Source organism: Anas platyrhynchos, chromosome 2 (assembly GCF_047663525.1).
Source record: "Anas platyrhynchos isolate ZD024472 breed Pekin duck chromosome 2, IASCAAS_PekinDuck_T2T, whole genome shotgun sequence".
Lineage (NCBI taxonomy): Eukaryota > Metazoa > Chordata > Aves > Anseriformes > Anatidae > Anas > Anas platyrhynchos.
The window spans coordinates 150,363,236-150,387,361 of NC_092588.1; the positions used below are offsets into that span (position 1 = coordinate 150,363,236).

The 24,126-nt window shown below is 41.3% G+C and overlaps 1 protein-coding gene and 1 long non-coding RNA gene across 10 annotated transcripts in view; one reads left to right on the top strand and one right to left on the bottom strand.

Annotated features, from left to right (window-relative positions):
• Nucleotides 1-24,126, bottom strand: part of DNAJB6 (DnaJ heat shock protein family (Hsp40) member B6) — a 66,825-nt gene that overhangs the window by 19,609 nt on the left and 23,090 nt on the right. For all 7 annotated transcript variants that reach the window (XM_027450442.3, XM_027450440.3, XM_027450441.3 and 4 more), the window contains 3 exons: nucleotides 22,597-22,728; nucleotides 21,599-21,740; nucleotides 20,009-20,079 (listed from right to left, as the gene is read on the bottom strand). In XM_027450442.3, the coding sequence (XP_027306243.1) occupies nucleotides 20,009-20,079; nucleotides 21,599-21,740; nucleotides 22,597-22,728 (345 nt within the window). The remainder of the gene's footprint in view (nucleotides 1-20,008; nucleotides 20,080-21,598; nucleotides 21,741-22,596; nucleotides 22,729-24,126) is intronic.
• Nucleotides 1,971-22,729, top strand: LOC106019105 (uncharacterized). 3 transcript variants are annotated; one of them, XR_005263977.2, is made up of 2 exons: nucleotides 1,971-2,256; nucleotides 3,534-22,729. It is a non-coding gene; the product is annotated as an uncharacterized lncRNA (long non-coding RNA). The 3 variants fall into 3 exon arrangements; XR_011807107.1 differs by having other exon boundaries at nucleotides 11,951-22,729; XR_011807108.1 differs by having other exon boundaries at nucleotides 12,761-22,729.

A 24,126-nucleotide genomic window follows, 5' to 3' on the forward strand; every position in this document is an offset into this window, starting at 1 on the left:
ATGTACAAAAGTCTTGCTCAACACATGCCTGAAGTTTAGTACAGGTGAGCAGGTGCAGGAATGAGAAACCCATCGCAGGCCTTGGAGCTCTGCGTGCACATCGCAAAGTCGCTCCGATTAAACCCATAAATACTTAACACGACTGACTATTAAACCAGATGCTCCGCACACACCCCGATAAATTACTCCTAACTGTGTTAAAGATCAACCTCAACAGCTTTAGTCTCATCCAGATGGCGTGAAAGGAACAGTTTAAAATGGAAGAAATCAAAAACATCTCATCCCTCACCCCAGTGCTGGGCTGAGAGCATCGCCGCATGCCGTGCCCCTTGCAGCCCTGCACCACCTCCATCAGGTGCCCCCACGGAGCCCAGCTGCTCCCCGAGCTGAGCCTGTGGAAGTGGTGGAAGGATCCCCCAGCAAGCATTCAATGCTGGAGTGAAGTTACAATGAAGTATATAGAAGTGAAAGACGCTCGGTGCTCCCAACTCCCCAGTTAATTCAACTGCTGCTTAGCAAAGAGCCAGGGGAGCTTGCCTGGCTTCTGTCTCACCCCACGAGAGTTGATCCCCACCTCACACCATGGACTGGGGAGGAACCAGTGTTTGTCTTGAACCTTTCCTCGTGAGCTCCCTAACCTTCTGTCACCACAAATTGCAATTAGCATTTTCCTACGCTGAGCTGACCCGTGTTATGCCAACCAGTATTACACCAACCAGTAGGCCTCAGCATTAGCCTCATCGCACGTGCCACAAAACCTGCAGAGTGGCAGCTGGAGACAAACACTTCATGAACTTGGGTGACACTACAATGTCACCCAGTTCTCCTCCACAAGAGTAAATCATACTCTCTGCCTGTCCCCATCACCCACAGCACAGCCCACATGGCTCAATCCCCCTCAGTCCCACCACACGGCCATTTTCCATCTCCCCTTAATGCTGGGACAAGCTTCAGCTCAACAGACCCCCCAAAAAAAAGTTCTCCTGAAGTTTCTCCTCGTTTTTGGCGCAGGACAGCAGGATGGCACCACAGTGTAGCCATGTGCAATAACGTCACGCTGGCCATGGCCCAGGAGCTGAATCAGGCCGGGTGCTGTGCACAGCACCAGCCCCCACCTCCCTCTCATCGTGCCTGCAGCACCCCTTGCCAGGTAAGCTGTAATTTGCAGTAACTATTTTCTCCTGCTCTGCATATCTAAATATTCATGCTTAAAGGATTCAGAACAGACGGGGGATAAAGCCAGCTGTATGAACTGGTGCTGAGCCTTACTTGAAAGGCATTTACCCTGGGAAAGTGCTGCCATACAGGACATCACCCCCAGAGGTGCAGGACCATTGCTAGAGCTTTGCCAGAGCTGATGTTTGTACTGGGAAAGGCTCTGAGGAGGACAGGCCATGTCATGTCACGTTGTGATCTCCACAGCTGAGCTCAGAAGCAGAATACCTGCTTGAAAAGCAAATTTAGGGGATGGGGCTGCTCCAAACAGCCCTCCCATCCCGTCCCCCTGCCCAGCTCACCCTCGTGTGCAGCCCTGCAGCAGGGATTGACCTGAGTTAAAAATAATGCTCTTTCCACAGCTTATTTTTAACCCGGCCCAGCCCCTGAAGCCTGCTCCTGTGTGCCACACAAGGGCAGGGGGCAGCTCCTTCTGGCCGCAAGCAGAAGGCCTGATTCACTGTTGCCAATATTAATTAAAAGCCTTGCAGTTAGTTCACTTGCTAAACTGGCTCAGGGAAGTTGTACTTCTAAGGGTTAATTCTGAAAAGGAGGGTTTCTGAATTACTGCTCTAAACCCAGCAATTAAAGTTTGGTTTTCAGGTGCGCCAGGTGCTCCCAAATGAAAAGGAGCTTCTAGGGAAAAAGAAATCAAAGGCAAGCTGTGATGCTCTCCACAGCTGTAGGACATCAAATAGGACCCCGAGGGTGAAAAACAGCTTGTGGCAGCAAAATGCTGCTGCTGGAGAGGGGAAGGCAGGGATCCTTTAACCTGTCATTAACCAGCAGAGGGCAACATTGCCTATCACGAGGGGAAACGTTATCAGAAAAGTCACTGCCAACTCCTACTTATCCAGTAACGTGTGGATTTCGTGTTTAATGCGAAGTGGGAGCATGATTCCTGGGTCGGGTGGACACTTTTGGGGAGCCACCAGACACAGCCAAAGGACCTGTATTCACTCGTGGAACATGGAAATGGCACACAGGAGTAGCACAGGAGTGAGAAGGGAGACAGACGATGGTCCGGCTGAGGTGTGACAGGTAAGACACCGAGCACTTCATAAAAAAGCAGCCCTGCACGGGCGGGAGCGTGCTTCCACACCCATTTGGCTTGCACACCTGAGCCCCAGAGGTTTCCAACATGGGCTGCTTTCGAGTGCTTAAAATATGGGTTGTAACTAACAATTTGGGGTGGGTTTTGGTGGCTCAACCCCAGAATTTGCATGTCCTTCAAAGCACATGATGGAGTACTTGTTGTTTTCATCTGTGAAATGGGAGCAGCTGGTGCCCTCGGTGGTGGGGTACCACAGCAATTAAAACCTTTTTAATTGGTGACTGTGTTACCTTTTAAACATGGCTAATGAACTATGCCAAAAAGTCTGATGATGCCATAACCTCTGTAAAATGTTCTAAAATGGGTCACCAAATACCCACCAAATAGGTAATGTTTGTACAAAACCCACTTTTTATGATGACAGCATCATCACATGGTGTTAATTAATATTAGCACGTATCCTGGCTATCTGGAATCGAACTGAATTATACCAGGAATCAGCAGTAATTAACGGCAAGATAGTAATTAACAGAAACATACAGAACAAACCGGGGTAAACATCCTGAGGATCCTGAACCACGTATTAAAATTTACCATCACTTCCTGTGCAAAAGGAAGCCGGGCCTTAGTGGTTCCTGTACAGGAGGCCTACTATTTGCATAGCATTTTCTTACATGCCTAATGAAGAAAAAAAAAAAAAAAAAAGGATATTTTCCTGTGTTAGGAAACAAAAAGCAGACAAACTGGTTCACATCTTCTCTGAAGGAAAGCTCCAGACAGTACTGTGACTTAGAAGAAACTTCCTCTGTTCAAATCTTTCTTGAATGATGGTCTTCAAAGTGTTTGAGTGCCTTTCTAACACCTCCAGACATGAGGTGATTCACCTACACTTAATTCTCTAGGGCTGCTGATGTGAAGCCACGTGCTTGCAGGGCATGGCACCGTACCTCTGCTTTCAGAGAGGGCTCAACATTTACTGAAAGTGTTTGGGATGGTTTTAGCGTGTGCTGCTACTGCTTCAGACTAGCAGCAATGAGGAGGGTGAACGAAAAAGCTGGGCTTGCCTGGTCCTTCCTCCTGGGACAAGGACCTGGAGTCCACCCTCACCTGTGGAGGGCACCGGAGCTGCTCCTGACTCAGCTCCTGGGCTCCAGGAGCCACCCAAAGAACAAAAAGTCACCACTTACATACCTTTATCTGTCACTAGCACTACAACCTGCGTATAAGATCTTCGCCCTGATAACTTTTTCCACTGTTACAACAGTTCCGGCATTAATATTTACCTCAGCGGATGATAGCAGGCTTCTTCTGAGACTGAGGTCAGACACTTTCTGGGAAACCTGGTGCTTTGGAGGAACCTGAAGTTCTCCTGGGGATTACCTGCTTCTTTCATTCCTTCTCATAGAAGCTCCACATCTAATATCGTACAGCACCGACAAAACACCAGGAGAACGAGCAACTACAGCAAAGCAAGCAGTCCAATTTGTGGGACCGAACTTGCAGCTTACTTTCAGTTTCTTTCATTTCTGTTGGGAGCAGGGGATGCTCACTACAAGAAATCAGGTGTTTTCCAACACCGCGTGTACACACCCACACACACCCTCCCGAAATCCTGGGCAACGCTCTCAGCCATAAAAACGCTCCCTCCGCGGTACCCGAGGCTATATTGGGCAAGTTCTTTTGATTCATTGTTCTTGAACTTGTTGCTAAATGCCAGGAAACACTGATATTGCAGCGCTTAACAGCACAAGTTATAAAATCTACCTCAGCACACGCTTCATCAGGTTTGTTGGACTCGAGAGAAACTGAAATTTTCACCGAGTTGTCTCCAGCAAATGTCACCATCTCGGTTTGACAGTGAAAGTCTTTAAAGATCTCCCTCCTGCAACTTCCTATGGTGCTTATGAGGAAAAGCAGCCATTTTAAAATCTACTGATTAAAAAAAAAATGCAATTAGTCTGCGAAGCCAAAAGAGCCTGAAATCATTCCGAAACTATCCGGGGAATGCCGCAACAGCTGCAGAAGCTGCACCATCGCTGCTGGGGCAAAGTTTCTAAAAACCATAAAGGGAGCTTACTTCAGCCCTGGAGTTTACCAGCTGAAGTACCAGATGGAGGACAACATTGAGTCATCTCGCACAAACTGGTGGCTTTCCCCAGTTACCGATAATCATTTTCCCTCCGGAGTAACCGTCCACCTCTCAGTACCGCTGTTATATTCAGAAAGCACCCAGAGGTTAATGGTTTGCTGTGGTGACGGACATCCTCCATGCAAAGCACTGGGAAATATTTAGCTGAAGCAGTGCCAGAGTGCTCAGCTGGTTATGAACTAAACATGTGGGCTCTCCATCAATGCCCTCTCCAGGCACTGGCTGGGATGTCCCACCTCGTCCTTTTCCCATCTCGCAGCCTGCGCCAGGCTAACAGCTGTAAAGCCCTGCCTGCAGCATCACCGGGCTCAAGCACATACCTGCTCCTACACCTGCCCGTGCTCACTTTGTAACTTTGGGGATTTTGTGCAGGGTTTCCCAGGGTTGTTGCTGTTTCCTCTGCTGTGGGAGCCAGGCTCATGCCCATTTCCCGAGAGAGGTTAAAAAAAAAAAAAAAAAGTTTTCAGTGAGAGGAGAAAGCAGGGGAGGTGGTGGTGAAGTCACTGGAAGTGATGGAAAAATAGGGGATGGGAGATGGGGAGAAGGACAGACTGATGAAGCCAACATTGCACTTCTATTTCTGTCCCGGCAGAGCCATGCCTGCAGCACGCCTAGGATCTGGGAAAGGGCAGGGCTCCATGCTTTCTGCTTAACGCACACCGCAATCCTCTGCCCTTCTGGCTTTAAAAGCTGGCAGTGGACTTGCTGCTTGTGTTTCTGCTCCTCCTGCGCCAGCTCAGCCTGTTCCTGCACCACCCGTGCTCCTGGTACAGGCGAGGGCAGGGGAATCCCCACTGCGGTTCTGCACCCGCAGCACCCAGCTGCCCCTTTCCTGCTGCTGCCACCAACAACCAGAGGCAATGGGAGGACTTCTCACACCCCTAAGCACTTCACACACCCCCCTCGCCCAGCTACGTCCTGTACCTCAGCCCTGCCCCAACACGAATCCAGCACTCCCAGCACATCAAACTATTTCAGAAGGGATGATTCACCACAACAATACATCAATCTGCAACAAATTGGGAAAATTAAGTCAGTGTATGCCATATGCTAATTGCAGCAGCATTGCAAGGAGGTATTTTGAAAGGAAATGTCCTCTGACAGGCTGAGGTGCCATCCATTGCTACAGCCACTCCTGTTTGATTACACCAAATGCTGCAGCCTGACAAACACTCAAGAGCCTGGATTTACATCCTCACTGCCAAAATGTACCCCTCAGATGATCTTTTAGAGCCCAGTGGTCCTACATGAAGTTTGAAGACAGAGAAAACTGCGGCCATAGCACACCCAGGCCTCTGCAGAGCTGTTTTGCTCTGTGCCCTGTATGCCTTATACAACTGCTCTCATCTTAAAATCCTGATGTGGGAAAGGCAAACAGCAGCGGGTGACACGAATCCTCACGCTTCCAGTAGGCAGAGATGAGCCCATTTGTATGCTGCTGCTCAAAGTGAATTTTATTAAAGGTAAGAGACTTCATCACAAAAGAGCCTTATTCATCGTGGCAGATTTTGAAAGGAAGCAGAGTGAGGAATGAGTTTCTCAGCTTGACATGTGTAAACACAAATTAAGATTCAAGCCTCAGAGTTTGAACAAAGGGACCTGATTAAAAAAGAAAAAAAATGAGATTACTGAAAAGAAGATGCTTTCTATACTTCTCAGGCCAAATAAACCCAGAGACAATGTAGGTGACTTCAAGGACTTAGTCTATTCCCACTTCACTGCTGGGTCACCTCATATCTCCACAACATTTTCCTTCAAATCATGCTGCATTTTTATTAAGTTTCAGTGTTGTCTTCAAAAGTGGCACTAGGGGCTGCTGCTCCCAGGGTAGCTCTCCCCAGCACTGTCCCTACACAACACAAAGACGCCATGCGGATCACAGCCACCATCTCCCTCTCTCACAGCCCCTCAGAAGTCAACCTCAGGCCAAAACCCTGGCAGGCTTCACCTCCACAACTCGGGTTTCCCTTTGAAACTGGATTTTGAAGCACAACACAAAAGCCTATCAGGAAAAACAAACAAAACCACCGCCCTAGCAGTGTGAGGCAAAGCTCGCTGCTGGAGGCAGCAAAGCACAAACAGAGCTCACTGGGCACACAGGGCCTTCCACCGGCATGGCAGAAACACGAGGCCTGCGCCGTTCTCTGGCGCCCATGCCACACGGCCCAGTGTCTGCAACCACCATCCTGTCACGGGCCCGGTGTCCCCCTCGGTGCCCTGACAGAGGGCACAGGCTTCAGGACACAGTGCTGACACCTCTCGCTTGGGCTGGAGACCCTCCCGGGTGGAAAGGCCGCTCCGCTCCCCTGAGGACAACCTTGCCTTCAGCCCTCCTAGGAGGGACCGCTGCTAGGTGAGTTGTAAAATCAGCTTCTAGCCGATTACACAACTCTTCAGACAGCAAACAGAGAAAAACTGCTCTTCTATTTTTGCAACAGACCGATCTTTAACACGTTTGGTTTTAATAAGGCCTCAAGATGAGGTCCTGTATCTCTGCTAGCAGCCTGCACTACAAGGAGCATCTCCGGGGCAGTTCAGAACAAGCCATAGTTTCTAAGTCAGTTTGGTTACGTTTTATTTCCTACTGATTATCTGATTTAAATCAATCTTCAAAGACCTAATGCACAGCAAACCCAGATTGCTGTAAGAGAGAGATTTTATATAAAAAGCAAACCCGTGCAATTAAACGAAAGAAAGAATCTTGCAAGTGACTTCACAAAAATGTGATGAACGACTTCCACGGCTGTTTTGTCAACACTTCCATAGTAATTTGGCAAGCGCACAAGACGGCCAAGTTTGTATTCTGATCAAGTGGCTATTAGCGCTGCTGAAGCCTTGCAGACATGAGGCAGCTTCCCTGTCTTATATTGCATTGCCCTTGGTCAGTTTATAGGCTCCCATCTTTTCAGGTTATTCATTTGAAAAATATTCTCCCTCACACCTTGAGCCTTAACTATGACACCAAGGGTTTCACATACACTTATAAAAAAAAAAAAAAACGTTATATCCATCAAAGTGTAATTCATTGCTCATCCATTACTAGGACAGGGGCAAGGAAATTCCAGCTCCCAGTGCCTGCACACATCCCTGATTTAACAGAGGCACACATACAAAAAAATACCAGAACCTTTTAATTGACACTGAAAATGTCACATGCTCCTGGCAACAGGAAGTCTGACAGCTCAATAGGTTTCAAAAATATTTTATGAACCTTCACCACAAAACCCAATCCTATTTTTGACATCTTCCTGACAACAAAGAACACCAAGCAATTAGCTGGCATTCCTGCTCGATAATGACACGCTAATGAGAGGTCTGAATCTGAAATAAAGCATCTTGCTGCAAGTTGACTTTCAATACTAATTTTAGCGAAATATTTAACTAGGAACCAGCACCCAGACCTCACAGGTGCCTTCACTCCCAAGCTGCACCACCTTTTGCTGTTCATCTCCAATTCATCAAGGAAATCTCAAAGTTTCCAAGCTATCTTCTTTTAACCCCAAAGTTAAGCTGTTCAACCTGTGCCTTAAAACCACCATAGCTTAATACAATAATTTTTTCAAAGGCCTATCAATAATAAATACTGATACACATCAACTTCTACATGCAAACAAATATACACAAAATTAGAAACAATTATTTATATGCACAGAAAGAAGGAACTGCTCTGTGCATACTGCTCAAACTGAAGTCCTGACCAAATTAACCCTTGAGAGTGGAAAGCACAAAAATTAAAGTTTTCAGCTAAAAGTAACAAACACCAAACCAGAACCACTACTATAATCCAACAATAACAATACTTACAATTCTTTTGTGCCTGGAAACAGTATCATCAGTCATTTTATACGCTGCTTCTGAAGAGATCCAGGGAGAAGAGAGGACGTTTTACCGAGAGGGCTCTGTGAGCTTTTGAAGCAGAAGCAGGGTTCAAACACCGATGTTGGCATCTGTGCAGCACATGCAATGCAGCCATGCAGATCCTGGCAAGGCCATCGCAGTGGAGAGGTAGAGGTGCCACAGCAACCCCAGCACGGAGCGATGGCTGTTCATGGTCCAGTGCCATCCCACCTGCCCTTTCTCTACCTTCTCATCAAACCTTTGGGATCCATGGGATGAAGCACAAAGCGCAATGACAACCATTGCTGACCACAGTCCCTGAGGCCAAAGCAAAAAAGGGGCAGGGCTGTGCTGAAGAAGCACCGTAAAATCTGGGACACTGGAGAATGCCAAGTTCCAGGGGGGAGCACAGGATGACCATGAGCTCTCAGCGCAGAGGTGGGTGTTCCCGTGGAAGCCATGTACCCACGCTGAGGCCACACACCAGGGGAACAACTCACCACCTTCAGCTGTCGGGACTAGTTGCTGCTCAGCATCACCTATCTTATGGATGCACCTCCTGCGGTTCTGCAATGGCAACGAAAGCTTTTCCAAATATTTAAGTCACTTCGACAGCTGACTCACTATATACCAGTGGAATAAATATTTGAGAAGAAAAAAAAACATCATCATCAAAACTGTTTCAACTACAAAGGCGCTTCAGTAGAACTAGCAAACGAAAGCACAGCATCCAGCAAACTTAATCCCCTTCCCTCTTGAACATCAGCAAACTCGAAACCTTCTCAGAAACACTTGCCAAGTTTTACTAAGATGTAAGATGCCAAACTTCATTTATGCCACAGCATTTCTCCTTGGCTCTGTAAAGTCAGTGCTGTTCACTTTGCAGAGCTGCGAGCATACTGCAGTCACACTGTTGTGTCAAAAGGAAACCCAAAACAGATGCACAACAGAAAGCTGACATTTACACAGATTTACATGCATGCAAGTTGGCAACTGACAGAAAAAGCCCCAGATTTTGCACTTTTGAGAACATTTCATCACTTTCCAATTAAAATTCTGACCTTGCCTGAACTCTGGGCATTGGACACAGTGTAGTAATTCTACAGAAACAAATTTCCTTTTACAGTAATTTTAAAAAATACTAAAGAAAAGAATTAATGACTGTTTTAACGACTTTTTCCAAAGAAAAAACTGCCAACACAAGAATACTAAGCTGAAAAAACCCCTACGAAGCACAATACCGTAACTTCACCAATAGAGCCAGCACCTGCTGTGAGACGGATCTGTTCAGGGAAGCCTTCAGACACTGAATTTCCAGTGAGATGAACTGATAAATAAACCCACGCCTGTACCACAAAGACACTTGACAAATCCCTGATTACAGTTTAAAAGAAAGCACTGCTACACCTCAGTGTCTATATGCATCTCAATCTCAAGTGAAAATTTGTATGCTTTAAGCAAAGATGTCACCAAAAAAAAAAAAAACAACAAAAACTGAAGAAACTCTGACCTCTATTAGTAATATACCATCTAATCTACAGTAAGGCTGCACTTCAAGTGCTGACACGGCTACACACCATTTACAGGCCCATACACAGCACCTGAGACGCCAATAATTTGGGGAATTTTACCACCACACCCAAAAAACACAGGAGTTAGCTGAATCTGGAGCCAAACGTGAATGAATGGCTAGTTGTTGGTACAGAAGAGGCTGGGAGGTGTAAGGCAGAAACGCACCCACCCCCACCTCCTGTTTAAAAAAAGAAAAAGAAATTTTCTGCAGTTGGAAACTATTCTGTCCAGGGCAGGAGGAACCTCCTCTGCAACAGAATAAATAGCATATTTAGGCACTCAGCTTCGTGATTTATTCTATGAAAGCAGTTACCAGGGATCTAGTCATCTTTTTATACAAACATTTCAAGGAGCAAAGCACACACATGATCTCAGAGCAACTGGTGAAGGAGAGGGAAGAGTGGAAACTACAGCTGAATACTCAAAGAATCTTTTGCTCTTCATTTTGTTCATCAGGAATAGGAAGGCTCAAACACCTGTGCCTCCTCTAAGAAATGTTTTATTTCCCTCAATTTAGCTTCTTGTAATCATTCCTTAATATAGGAATTATCTTCTAGATTATTCACTGCATGAGAAAGCACTACATTTACTTCCTATTGTATGACACTTATAACTCTGTCTTGCAACCATTGAATTTGAGTAGTTAAAATTACAAAACACTACAAAAATACTATGAGTAGGGTTCAGGACAAATTACTCAACTTTCTTTTAACCTTTCAAACAGAGAGCTATCTTTCAGTTCTTCTAGGATAACACTTTCAGAATGGATCAAAAAAAATCAGTCAATACCAGTGTTTTAGAAATACTTGGAAATGATTCACGTCTGTTTATTGTCCTCCTTGCAATTTTTTAAGTTATATACCCTGTAATATTAGCTGTAACACCCCAAAAATACAAGAATATGCATTGTGAAGTATACCTAATTTTCTTTTTCCTTAGCAGTAGTAAAAAAAAAAAAAAACTTATAATGCACTTTGTCATATTCAGCCCCATTCCCTGGATGAATCCTTTTTGCATAAGAACACCTGAACACCCAACTCAAGTCTTCTTGAGCTGCACAGAGAACAGAATTGCATTTCCTAACTTTGAAATAGGTTCTCTATGGGACATAACTCAAAAATTCTGAGGTTCCTTGGAAAATAAGGATACAATTACTTTGCTTTAACAAATTACAGCTTGGCACTTTTAAACAGTAAGTTGTTTTGAAGTGGTTTTCTGCTAACAAGCAGTCCGCAAACCCAAGGTGCACACTGGCTGTATGCCTCAAGGTTAGAAAGGTTTCTTTCCAGGTCTACTCTTAAGCCAGAAAAGGGCCAGCAGTATGGCATGTACAATTATTTGCTTTTCCATTAACAAGTTTCCAGGTTACTAAAGCTTTGCTTTTCAGTTAACAAGTTTCCAGGTTACTACAGCTATGTCTACAGTGGTGAAGCTGCACTGCTCTGACTCTGTTTTTTAATCAGCGAAACCCTTGCAGTTTCTACAGTTTGTACAGAAAGGAGGCTTCACAAAAGCTGTCTTAAGTACTGAATATTTAGATCTCAAAATAGGGTTAATTTGACTGTAAAAGAATTAAGATTCAGTTCAGGAGTTAATTCCAGCACTCTCCAAGCAAGGTACCCTCCCAAGAAAATTAGGAAGGACCTACAGAAACCACATGATACTGCCATACAAGTGCTGCTGAGTTCAAATTCCAGGAGCTTGCCTGTCCAGCAGCACCTCTCAGAAATAAACGTGATTAAAAATGATTATTAACAAATGCAGCTCCGAGTATATTCAAAAGCCAAGTGTCTACGGACAGGTTTTTTTTACCACACATACAAGCCCTGTAGGAGACGCTTCTCTGGCAGTTTCCTGTTGAAATATGTTTTTCTGACATAATGTTCCCTTAGGTATTTAGCATGCTACCAAAACCAATCTAATTAACCAAAAGCCAGCTTTTTTTCATCATATTAACTTAAGCTTCAAAACACACATATTGCTGTCCACTTAGGATTTAACACACACTAAAAATAAAAACTTGGAATTGTAAATACTTTGCCCACATTTTTCAAACAAACAATCCAGTCTGCCAAATGAATCTTTGCCATAACATGACATTAACCTCTTAGCTTTCATCTCAGGACCCAAAACGAGGCGCTCTGAAGCTCTGCAGTCTGTTTTTGGTGAGAAGAGAGAGGAGACATGCAAGGACTCATGGCGATTCCAAACCCAATTCCCTGGGACAGTCATCAAGGCCCTCGCTCTGGTTTCCTCTTTGTCACTGAACACCCAATTTGTCCACTACAATAAAGCAACTACTTACCTTAATAGGTTCACAACACCTTCTCCCACTCGAATTCCTCTCTTGTCACATCCCAAACTGGATGCTTTAGGGCAACGGTCACACAGTGTCTGTGCCCTGGATGCACATGTTGCCTATCTTCCCAGCTCCCTGCCTCTATAGCAGCTCCCGACAGGGATCTCCACACACAGCCCCAGCCATCCCTTCAACTCCTTCATCACTAAAGCATTCCCTGGTCTCAAAACCACAATAAAAATGTTATGAGCATTAACGTAGGGGGAGAGAAAAAAAAAAAAAAGACAATCATGGTAAGGCAGACCCTACAAAGAAAGGTCTGAAGGACATTGCACCTTTCATATCTCATCTGCTCTCCAACCTGCTGAGTTTTCTGTTACTTCCATGTAGACCCAAACACTTGCTTCTTACTAAATCATATTTTTCAGAAAGATGGTCTTTAAGACACCAAAAGCTGGAGAAACCACTCCTCTTGGCAGGTTCTTTCAACAGTTAATCACTCATGTGTTAAAAAATGCATGTTTATCTTCTCATTTGAATTTGTCTAGCCTTACACAAATGTTTATACTCTTCTTCCAAACAAGGCAAACTTTAATAGCAGTTTATTCTTACTGTTGTACTTTATTTTTTTAAGCAAACTAGGGTTTGGCACATCATCCTCAGGCTGCAGAAGCACCTCCTGGTCCTGCCCTGGAGCAGCACCCAGCATTAGCCAGCAGAGAAGGGGTCGAGTAAATGCCCACAGCTTCTGGATCAGCTGTGGTTAACTTGTGATCAGGGTTTCTAAGAGGTAAGGCAACAGGCAAATGAAGGAAAAAGTCCTTGGAATTTACACCAACAGCACAGAACAGGCTGGATTGGTTTCCTGCTTCTCCCTTACTGGTTTCACGCCCTGCAAGCTGCATTGTGAAGCAGCATCACCCATAACAAGCATGTTTCTTCTTGGAGCTAACCTGTACAAGCCCAGCAAAGATGGAAGCAGCACTGGAGGTGTTTAATGAAAGGAAGATTTGATGGCTGCTCTGTTTTCAAAGTCTGAAGGTGAATCTTCCTGAAAGAAAAATCTACATTTTTAGGCCTGTTCAGTAGCTATGTCTAAGACGGAAGCCCAGAAGTTCATGAGCATTACCCTTGCTTGCAAGCAATACCAGATGAAAGCAAAACAACTTCCAGTGAATTTCCAGCTCTCAGCTACTCCCCTGAACATTCACCTCCCAGTTTGTATGGAAGAATTTAAGAATCTCTTTTACTGAAACTCAGTCTACGGTCAGATCCTTACCATCAAGGTACTGATGGCAAGCAGTATTAAGAAATGTACATCCAGATTAGCAGATTAATTCTGGGAGGTGTCTGAGTACTTAACAGGGCATGCCCAAATAAATGAAGATAATGAAGTGTAATCTGCTGAGTATTATTAAGGAAAGCCTGGCCAAAGTCTTTTCAATAAAAAATGCTTAGTCCTAAAGTCCTGTAAGAGAAACGGGAAGAAATACTGGAGGAAATGCTGAGCTTTGGCATGTAGTTCATGTAGTTTTTCTCCATTTTCCTCCTATGAAATGGTTTCATAGATGAGTCCAAAACAATTGTAAACCATCCATAGTCTGGCTTGCTTTGGACAGAGACCATTGCTGCAGAATATGTACTCACACAGGCAAGAAGCAGAAGTCCCCTGCTGAGTAAGACAACTATCACAACTGCATGGCAAGTGCTGGCAGTTTCTGTACTGGCTTTTGTTCTGCTCAGAGTAAAGGGCAGCCTCCACCTACGTGAAAAAAGTTTGCCAGAGGTGGCAACCCTGGTGAGTTACACGGATGTCTGATAAATAAGCAATTTCACCTTAATCCATGCATCATTTACAATGATCAAAACAGACACGATATATATTTCTAGGAAAAAAAAAAAAGACCACTGATCTGCTCAGCTTCTCTACCAGATGCGTTAAAGTTTCTGCAGACATATGATTTATTTTTTTTTCTCCAGGTAAACTCCCCTCAAATTTCAATCACGGCTGTGACTACAGCTGAGATAGAAAAACTTTATTCCAAATCTGCTGCTCTGCATCTTTAGCTATTTCAGTAACAGCTTCAGGCAACGGGGTTACAGACAGAACCAAATTATCTCTCTCTATAACTCTCTCCGGGCCATCAGAACCGCGTGTCCCAAAATTTGAGCTTTCTAACCAGTCACACAAGCTGCATTCCTCACCCATACTATTAACTCATTCAAAATTTACAAGTGAGAAATAACACAGATTTCACATTTGATGTTTAATATTCAATAAAAGGAGGAACTGAAGCCTTCTGAACATACCACGTCATTTGTTACTACCAGATAAAAGACAAGCATCCTTACTGCAGTTTTTACAATCTAAGCATTAATATGTAATCTGTCAGAATTCACATTCAAGTTTTTTGAAAGCATTCATCTTTATTCTCAGTGCCGGTGAGCTTGCAACTACATTTCTTTTTCCCTTTTTTCTACCAAGTTTCTTTCAAAGTTGGCTGCATTGAAAGGAATAGCTGAAAGAGCTCTCATCTGTGATTCAGTAGAAAGGATAAGCTACAGAGCAAACTAAAGCATTAAGAGTTACTACTCTAAGCCTCCAAAATACATTCTCCTGATTGTCAATTTTAAGTAAAGCTCAGAAGTTATCTATTTCTACTGATTTTTAAAATGAACCCGTAATACTGCAAATGCCAGCATTATTTAAAATGCCAGAACACTGAAGAGACAGTTCCATTAAATGACATCCTTTTATTAAAACTTATTTACCTTCTGAATTAAACATAGTTTAATCCCCGCCATTACATTTTGAAGCTGACATCTGCTCAGGTAGAAGACTTCAGCTCCCTTTATGCAGAAGATAATTAGCACTTGGGCCAGCAGTGCAATCTGCCTCACCCCAAGACGTCCTATTTGGATACTTCAGATTCGGATACTACCACATCCAGACTACCACCTGGATTTCAGACACGGTAAGCGTGACAGGGGATATAGTACTCGTGAGTTTTCAATTACCTTCCTACCAGCTGCTGTAGGTAAGATAATACCTAATCCAGCAGGAAGCCTGCCAGAGCAAGGTTAGTTTTCAGAGAAGTTTCAATGACTTTGAATCAGCAGTCGGCTCATGTGGGTTCAGAGGTAGAGATCACGTGGTCACAGCATTTTTTTTCTTGCTTTCATTTTCTTTTCTTTTTTCCTGACAGCAACATCTCAAAATTGTATAAAAGAGCCCTTTTCGGCTCTAACTTTGCAGTATCGCACCACACTGAACCATCAAGTCTGATCAAGCAGCAGATCCACTACAATTAAGAATTCCAAAGGTACAGTTTGCAACACCAGCGAAGTGAATTTGCTTGGTTCCAACATTACTGCAGCATAAGGACCATTTCAGCATCCTGGGTGGAAGATAAAAAGCTTTTTACTTAGCCACCACTTGAAGACAAGCAATAACAAGAAGAAAACCCAAACTATCTATGTTTAGAACTATGTAAAACAAGTTTGAAGTCACAATTCAGTCCCAAAGTAAACAAGACCAGGGAGAACAGATAGTATATAAAAAGCTTTCTAATCTTATGTCAAAAAAAGCAGTTTCCAAGTCAAGGTTACAGTTCACTAGCAGGTCACTGATGTCTGTATTGCAACCACGCTGTGAGAACACTGACTTAAAATAAGCCTAAGTTCTAAGACATCAGGATCGAAGAGAAAGGTTTTCCAAAAACACTTTTGAAATGCTTCCCCCAAAAGGCTAACAAGAATTCTAAGTTAAAGTAAGGGATTGTATTCCTGTAGAGTGCTTTTGAAAAGTTCCCTGGTCATAAGCAGCATTCAACTGTAACACCATGTGAAATGCCAACAACCATCTTCAAGGTAGACACAATCTTTTTACAACACAGATTAAACTAAGGCAAAGTAGGAAACAAGCTCACCTTCCAAACAGAAGCACATTCAAGAAGAGAGTTTGGGTTTAAAAAAAAAAAAAAAAAAACTTCCCTTATCACTGGGCAATCCCACAGATGGTCTAAAGCAGACACACACCTAAATACAACACAGACAAGCTTCCACTTTCACCTAGAGCTAAAACATAGAGGCAAGCAAACAAAACAGCCAGACACAAATACTGACAGAGAAGAATAAAAACCTTAGGCTTGTTTAGAGGCTGTTTTGTTTTTTCAAGTCTTTTCCAAGTCTTGTCTTCAGCATTTGAATACCCAGTCCACTAATCACAAGCTGATACAGGATGTCTTACAAATGCTAGGTACACTTAGCAGAGCTTTCTTCCTTATACCATAAAACATCTGAGATTCAACATAGAGGGTCTTTTAAGGAGTCTTTTAAGAACTGAGAACTACAATAGCTGCAACAATTTTAAAAATGTGTAGCATTCTAAGGCAAAAATCTAATTTTTTTCAGTAAAGCAAAGTAAAACAGTAGCTGTCATGCAATCTGAAGAGAATCATGTTAGTGTATTGCACTGAAATTACTGCCATGCACAGAGACACAAAAGAGGTTGCAGCAAGGAAAAGCATTACAAAGTTATCGTATTCTACCAATGAACTTTGAAGCAGAGCAGGAGAGGGTAAGTGACACAGCAGGTTCAAGAACTCCATCTTACTGTTTTTTTCAAACCACTGGAGGTGGTTTGTTTTGAAGTGGGTAGTGTCCCCAAACATTCAAAAATCAATCCCTCATACGTGAAGAAATTGTACTTTTAATCATACAGTACCCATTTTTGACAGTTATCTCCTCCCACTGCATGTTTGATGTAAATCCTTTCATAAAATTAGGAACCTTTGCTGTTATTAAGCATTTTGTGCTACTTTGGCCAAAGCTGAAGTTCAAGGAAATTTGTTGCCCTGGATGAATCATTACCAAGTGAGTCAGTTTTGTACATACATGCAAAGTACATATTAGTAAGAAATTATACAGAAGTTTTCAAAGCAACCTAATAAATGTGTTTTACAGAACAAGGAAACTCATTTCAGCAGCAAAATTACGAAGAAAGTTTGAATATATAATACATATTAGGAATTTAAAATGGATCCACAGAAAACACTGAATGAGGATTCGTTTTGTGCATTACAAATTAATCTGGATGCAAGAAAAAGGAGCTGTGCTATTTCAATTAATTCTACATATTGAAGCAGGTGGAGACTATCACACCTCAGTCAAGTATGAGAGCGTGCCAGTTTTTACATCCAGACCTGGAACTGCCAGTAATACATTTGGAATAAGTATCCACCCAGTTCAATTGTCAGCCTGCTCAGATGCTGGTGTTTGGGTATCTGCTTACTACAGTAGAGATCTTTACTCATGGATTTACTGATGGAACTTGTTTCTTGTCTGTTTTTGTGCTTTGCCAGCTTCTTTCTGCCAAGAAAGTGCAGTGCTGCCGTTTAAGACTGCATCTTCCTCTAGCTCTGACAAAAACCAGCTTCAGGGATCTCAAGGCAGAAGAGAAACCATCCAAAACACTGGATCTTCATCAAATTTACACTGTTAAGGGATTTCATTAGGGAACATTTGAGTGAATGGTCTATAGCTCTATAGTATCACACTTTTCTGGTTAAGGTCTAACACAAGCATGTGGGTAGAAAACTGCCACTAGCAACTATGCTACCATAATTACCTTCTTAACTTGAACTAGTTAACTTAAAAGTTAACCTATAAAGGATAAAAACTGGGATTAAAATAGAAGGTAAAGATTGGAAGCTTAACATAAAAGCTATGGGTAACCACAGGAAGGAATTCAAACTCAACTCCGGATTGTCCTGATTTTATTTGAGTTGGTTAACCAATTTTGAAGCACTTTTTACAGTTTACATAACTTAAAGGAACACTAAGTGTCCTAGAAATGTAAATTAACATTTTTCATAACTCAAGACATCACAACAAAGCCAGATTTTGAAATAAATTGATTGTTTAGTTATCTGGATCAGGAGGGAACATACATGGGGAAGGAAAAACAGCATCAATAAGAAAATGCTTAAGTTCTAGACTGAGTTTGTGCTTCTACACCAAAAACATAACACTGAAGTAACAACTCTGCAAAGAACTTGAAAAGGGATGTAACATCTGTGGTCCCAAAACCAAAGTATATATTAACGCCTTCTAACTCTTACTTTGGTTGTACTAAATTAATGCTGAAGTAGAGGGACAAATTCCAGATATGCCAACTCTGCTGTAAATTTGAATCCTAATCTAGCAGTTTTTTAGATTGCTGGGTTTGGGTTAAATTGAGTCAGTTATCCTGCACGATACACATAAGCAAATCTTTTCAATATATTTAATAATCGATGCGTTTGTTAGTACAAAGCAGATGGTGTTCAGTAAAAAGGCATGAAGTGACTATTTAAAAACACCATGCTATTTTTTTAAACATTAAGCAAGACTAAAGAATTTGGTGAAGGCCAGATGTTCAAAGCTGGTGCACAGACAAAATTGTACATCTGTAACTTATGAAATTACCCAGAGGCTGGCAGGTATTAACAAATGCCAATACTTATTTGCATGCTTCCCCTATGACATCATCTTTCACTAAACTTTGAAAATCTGGTCTTAGCTACAAATTAACACTTTGCTTCACTCCATTAATTAAAAAAAGGCATCCATCTTTTTGTTTCTGGTTGACGAGTAATGTGAGATATTTTAACCAGTTAAGATATTTTAACCATATTTAGCTTTCATTTGTCCCTATTAATTTTGTGCAAATTTGCTCTAAAGTCACCATGTTTGTTCTCAAAATGTGTGAAAAATTTTCAGAAAGCTTTTAAAAAAATACTGATTTTCCTGTATATTTGTGTTCGCTACAGATTATTTTTTGAAGCAGTCTCACAGTCTCAGAGCTTAAAGCCTTAGTTTGTGTTTTTTGTTTGTGTTTTTTTTTTTTGGTTGGTTGGTTTTAAACAGTGTGATTTATTTTCTGCCCAGGCCAAAAAAAAAAATAGGGCAAAAGATGGAGTTAGAGAGTCAGCCTCTGAACGCTTCTTAAAAATAGGTGCTTCAAATACAGGTTTAGAAAAGAAATTAAATATGTTTTCAGTCACACTGAAGAAAACATCTGTAAAGGAAAAAAAGGCCCTCATCCTTCAGATGGAAGAAGAAGGTGGTGGGAAAAAAAGCACCGATTTCCCAAGTTGCCCAAATCACACACAGACACAAGAAGGTTACAAATGCCATTCATGAAAGAATGCACCACAAACATCAGCATTTATTCATTTTGATTTTTTTTTTTTTTAGCAAATGACAAAAGACCCAGCTTACTGGCTTCACTTTTGTTTACCTTTTGCTTACATTACACGTTTAACATTTGTCAAAACTTACTAAGTTGTCTGCATTCATGCACAACTAGAAAACATCCTTAATTTATTTAAACCAGAAATGCATTACCAGAAATGTATTAACATCATTCACTAGTAAATATTAAAAAAAAGTTGAAATTATTAAAAAGTTTATCCTGGAAATGTTAACTTCACAGCAGACTTAAACTACTAGTTGGCTCACATTTCAAACAAATTGGAAAAAGCAAGATTCATGCTAGTGTTAGTGTACATCTTGCCCTAGCACTACTGAAGAATCATGGTTCACCTTGGATCATAGATAATAAAAAGAAAAGTGCATACAGAAATTTACAACAATTTTAAGGACAAAAAAATGGTCCTATCGATGTGGTCCCAACAATAAACTCAAAAGTCTATGACAAATACAAGCTCCCGTGAGCTATTTATACTACTTAAGTACGGATATACAGAAAGTTGAGTTCATTTGAAATCTTCAAAAAATGTTCCTGTCAATCCTCAAATGGTGGTTGTTATAGCTTAAAATTTCTGTTAAATGCGTGCGTTGAATTACTTGTTATCCAAGCGTAGCAGCTGCTCCTTACCATTTATTGTTAGCGACCTTAACTGGCCATCTTCTTCAACTTCTACTCTCTCTTGTCCGTTCTCAAAAATTCTGTAGGACAAATAACAGTTTGTCATTTCAGAGCACTGTAACTGGTTTGAAAATATACACCAGACCTAGGCTTTTAGATAAAGCACAACGGAGCACTGCCTGCTTAATACAACTGTTATTGGCAAGCTTTCACATTTAACAGTGCAGCTGTAACTAGCAACCATCTGCATTCCCCCACTGATATTGCTTATTTATAGCAGGAAAATTGCTTTGTGGAAGTTTGAATCCTACAGTTTGTGCAGTTCACAGGTAGAGCTGTCACCTCGAATTGTCACAGCTGTACTGACACTACTTACAATTATCTAGGACTAAATGTCTTTTTTATAGATAGAACTGTGCTGTCTTAACATTGCATTTTGTATCATTTGTTACATGCATAATATTCTAGAGCCAATCACAATTTTGCTTAATATAAGACATGCAAGACAGTCTTCAATCCACTTTTAACTTGATCAAAGCAATTGAATTGGAGACCAACTGTATGATGAGTTTAGGACTAGCATGTACTAGGCAGAAGTTAAGTATCCTTGAATAGAATGGGATATTATTAATAAGCTATGTGGTTTTAGGTTGTTTTAAAAACGGAAAGATGAGCAATATTTAAATTAAAAAAGTAACTCATGCCAGAAATTTTCATTGTCTTGGCATTCTCCCCTCATAATTAAAAGAAGCCACATGGATGGATACAAACTTCTCTGATAATCAGACTTAGTAAAGAGAACACACCCATATCAAAAAGAGGGAGAAAGGCTTCCTGTCCGAAGCAAAGCGTTACTCAAAGTTACTCCATAAATTCCCAAATGCAGTCATTTCTCCATCACATATGGGTAGGCTATGTACAGTACCTGAAAATTCCCTTTTGAATAAATAGAAAAAAGTTTTCTCCAAAGTGGGTTCAGTTGCTTAGTTCACTCAACAAATGAAACAAAATTAATTTTTACACAGAAATTCAACTTCACTCAAAAACTGTTTGGGAAAGCACACTAGAACAAATGTTAGGGAAAGTTATTTTGTGTTATCTCAATTTTCCCAATTCCAGTCAATAGCTTCAATATCAACAAAAGCCAAGCATACTTTGCTCTTCTCAAGCTGACTTGGTAGGCAGCAGTCAAAGACCGTGATAAAAGATGGGAGGTTCCTAAAGCCCACAAGGACCTCCACTGCAGAGTCCCTTTCAAACAGCAAACAAGTTACTGCCATCATTTTTCATCAGGACAGTTCTCACTGCCGGCCTTATGCAGTTAAACCCTCCTTAAGAGTTTAGACAAAAACCCTATCTTCTCTATTTTCCCATGCCACAGCTGCAAGCAACTCAGCAATGCCAAGAAGAGTTACAAAACCCAAAACAACTTTTCTGCCTTAAAACAAACCTCACAAATTCAAACTGTTATGACCACATAATTTAAAAGGAAATAATTATACACACATTTGTATGTGTTTTTATGTATACTTATATTTATATGCATGTATGTTCAGCTATGCATTTCTATATAGTTTCATAGAAATGTATCACTCTTACCTCTTTGTAGTAATTTTTTTGCCGTTGACTATTTTAGTTGAGGTTGATACTGATTTGAAGTTACCCATCCCACTGCCACCAAACGATGTGGAGGAGAAAGAAGTAAGACCTCCATGTCCCAGTGAACCAAACGAAGTAAAACCTATTGGGGAAGAAGTTCACAGGAAAAGTATTTGACCAAAACCATATTTCTGCATGACTGTGAGCTTTGAATTTATCAGCCACCGGGACTACATCCTAGCTTCACAACACACTTTGATGGCTGCATCAACGCAACGTCAGTGACTGATGGCATTGAACACTGGTATGAAAATAAACACCTGACTCCAGCACTATCACCTTTTCCCATACGGACCCACAGTTCCAAATGCTGAGCACTGTCCAAAAACTGTTTGTCCCTTCCTTTAAAGGAAAGCCATTCAAGCCTGTCAGCTGAACTCAACCATTACACCATTCTTTCCGCTCAAGGTAAAGATAATAACTTCAGAGTCTTATTTTTCATTTTATCATAGAAGACTGGATGCCTTGGGTTAGCAGACAAAATAAGTTTTGTATCACTAACGTGCCAACTAAGACCCATGATCCTTTAACAACACTGAGTAGCAGCAAGTCTCAGCAACCTCTGAGACACAGACTTCAACATTCAAGTTAACTACCCCTAACTCATACTTAGTACTACCGTGTTTTTTTTTCCCCCAGTGAATTTTCAGGACCTCACCCAAAAGCCATCACACCAATACTGAAACAGTTCAAAACCAGTTCTAAATTCTGGTGCTACAGTTCCTTTATGGCTTTAAATGCAAACAATTCTACCTCTTTGAGGTCTGTTTACTTTTCCTGAGCTTTCAGGTAGACCTAAGGTTTTATTTACATTCAGACTTTTCAGAGAGCATCCTAAATTCAAAAAAAAGGCCTCACAGTTGATTAAATGAAGGCAACTTTACATCAAGATGTTTTGTGAACCAAAACAGAAATTCCATGTTATTTGTGATATTTACCTGTGTCAAATGAAGGGAAAGCACTTCCAAAACCAGGGAATCCACCAAAAGCAGAGAAAAATGATCCGCCGCCTCTGTTTCTGCTTCCCCTTGGACCCCGTCTGTTCCCGAAAAAGTCCTCAAAAGGATCTTCTACAAAACACAAGACAATTAAATAGGTTAATCTCACTGAGCAATCCCGTATTTAAACAGTTTCAATTAAAAAAAAAATCCTGTTATAGTTGAGATTCTTCCTTTGAAATATTTGATTCTACTGAGCCGAACAATCCTCTAAAAGAGGCTCCTTTTGGACTGAATTCTAACTCATTTTTATGTTTACAAATGATAAGTGGTTAATCATTTTAACTATTTAGAATTAAAAACCAGTAAACCTAACATAAAAGGCTTTCATTTTTCAGCACAAATGCAGTTGATAAGAGTTAAGAAAATAGTATGCTTCAGATGCTCACATAGCATAACAAAGTATGACAGAAGAAATCAAATCAGTATTTGTTTGAAGATAAATACGTCCACTGAGTTAACATTTGACAGATTTAGAACTTTTCAGATGCAGAATGACCCCTACTACACAGCAAAATTTAAAATTTAACAATTCCTAGAATATTGCACACACTTATATGCACTTCCTAGTTTACTGCCCTACAAGATTTATTGCAGACCACCCCGACAGTGTCCCTAAAAAGTAACTTCCAGCTAGGTTCTATCAATAAGCGAAATATAAAAAGAACAGCCAGGGACTGACTGATGACTCATAATCTGCAACTATTTTACGTGTTTATTTTAGCACTTGCCACATTAGGCACTTTAAACACTTATTCCGAGGCACATTTAGGTAGTAAATTATGGGACACCGTTCATAAACCTACAAAAGAACCATTCAGGCCCTACCAAGCTGTAGGCTCCATATCTTTCTTTATATATACTTCCATATATATACACATCTGTTTGTTTTTATATTTATATATAAAAAACAGACACCTATACAAGACCTTACCTATTTACTTAAAAGTAATCAAATTTTCCTAAAGAAATATATATTACCAGGACTGTCTGAAAAATGCTTTTTACTAAAGCTCTTAAAACAAAGAGGAACACACAATTTTAATCAGGTATTATTTTAAATCAAGTACCTGTTATGTTAAATTCAGAAGAGTACAACTACTTCAACCACCCTCTCAGTCAGAATCAGAGCTCTACCAGGACGAGTACTGTACACTACCAACAATTTTACCAAGTTCTACAAGTGGGCACTCTATATTGGAAGGTAAAAAGTTTTAAATACTGCTCAGACTAAGCTCTTCCTGGGAAATGCAGAAACTGGTGACAGCAGCGACACAAGTATGAAAGCAACGCAAGATTCTTGTAACTGTATGACTGTTCTGATATTTTTAAATTGCGAAAGAAAAGTTCAGAAACTCAATCCAGCTCTGGTATCACTTCAAAAATCTAAGCTCGTTTATGCTAAGTCACCCAGTCAACGCAGCAGTGACATTACTAAAGCAATCAATCTGATAATAAAAAGATATCAGT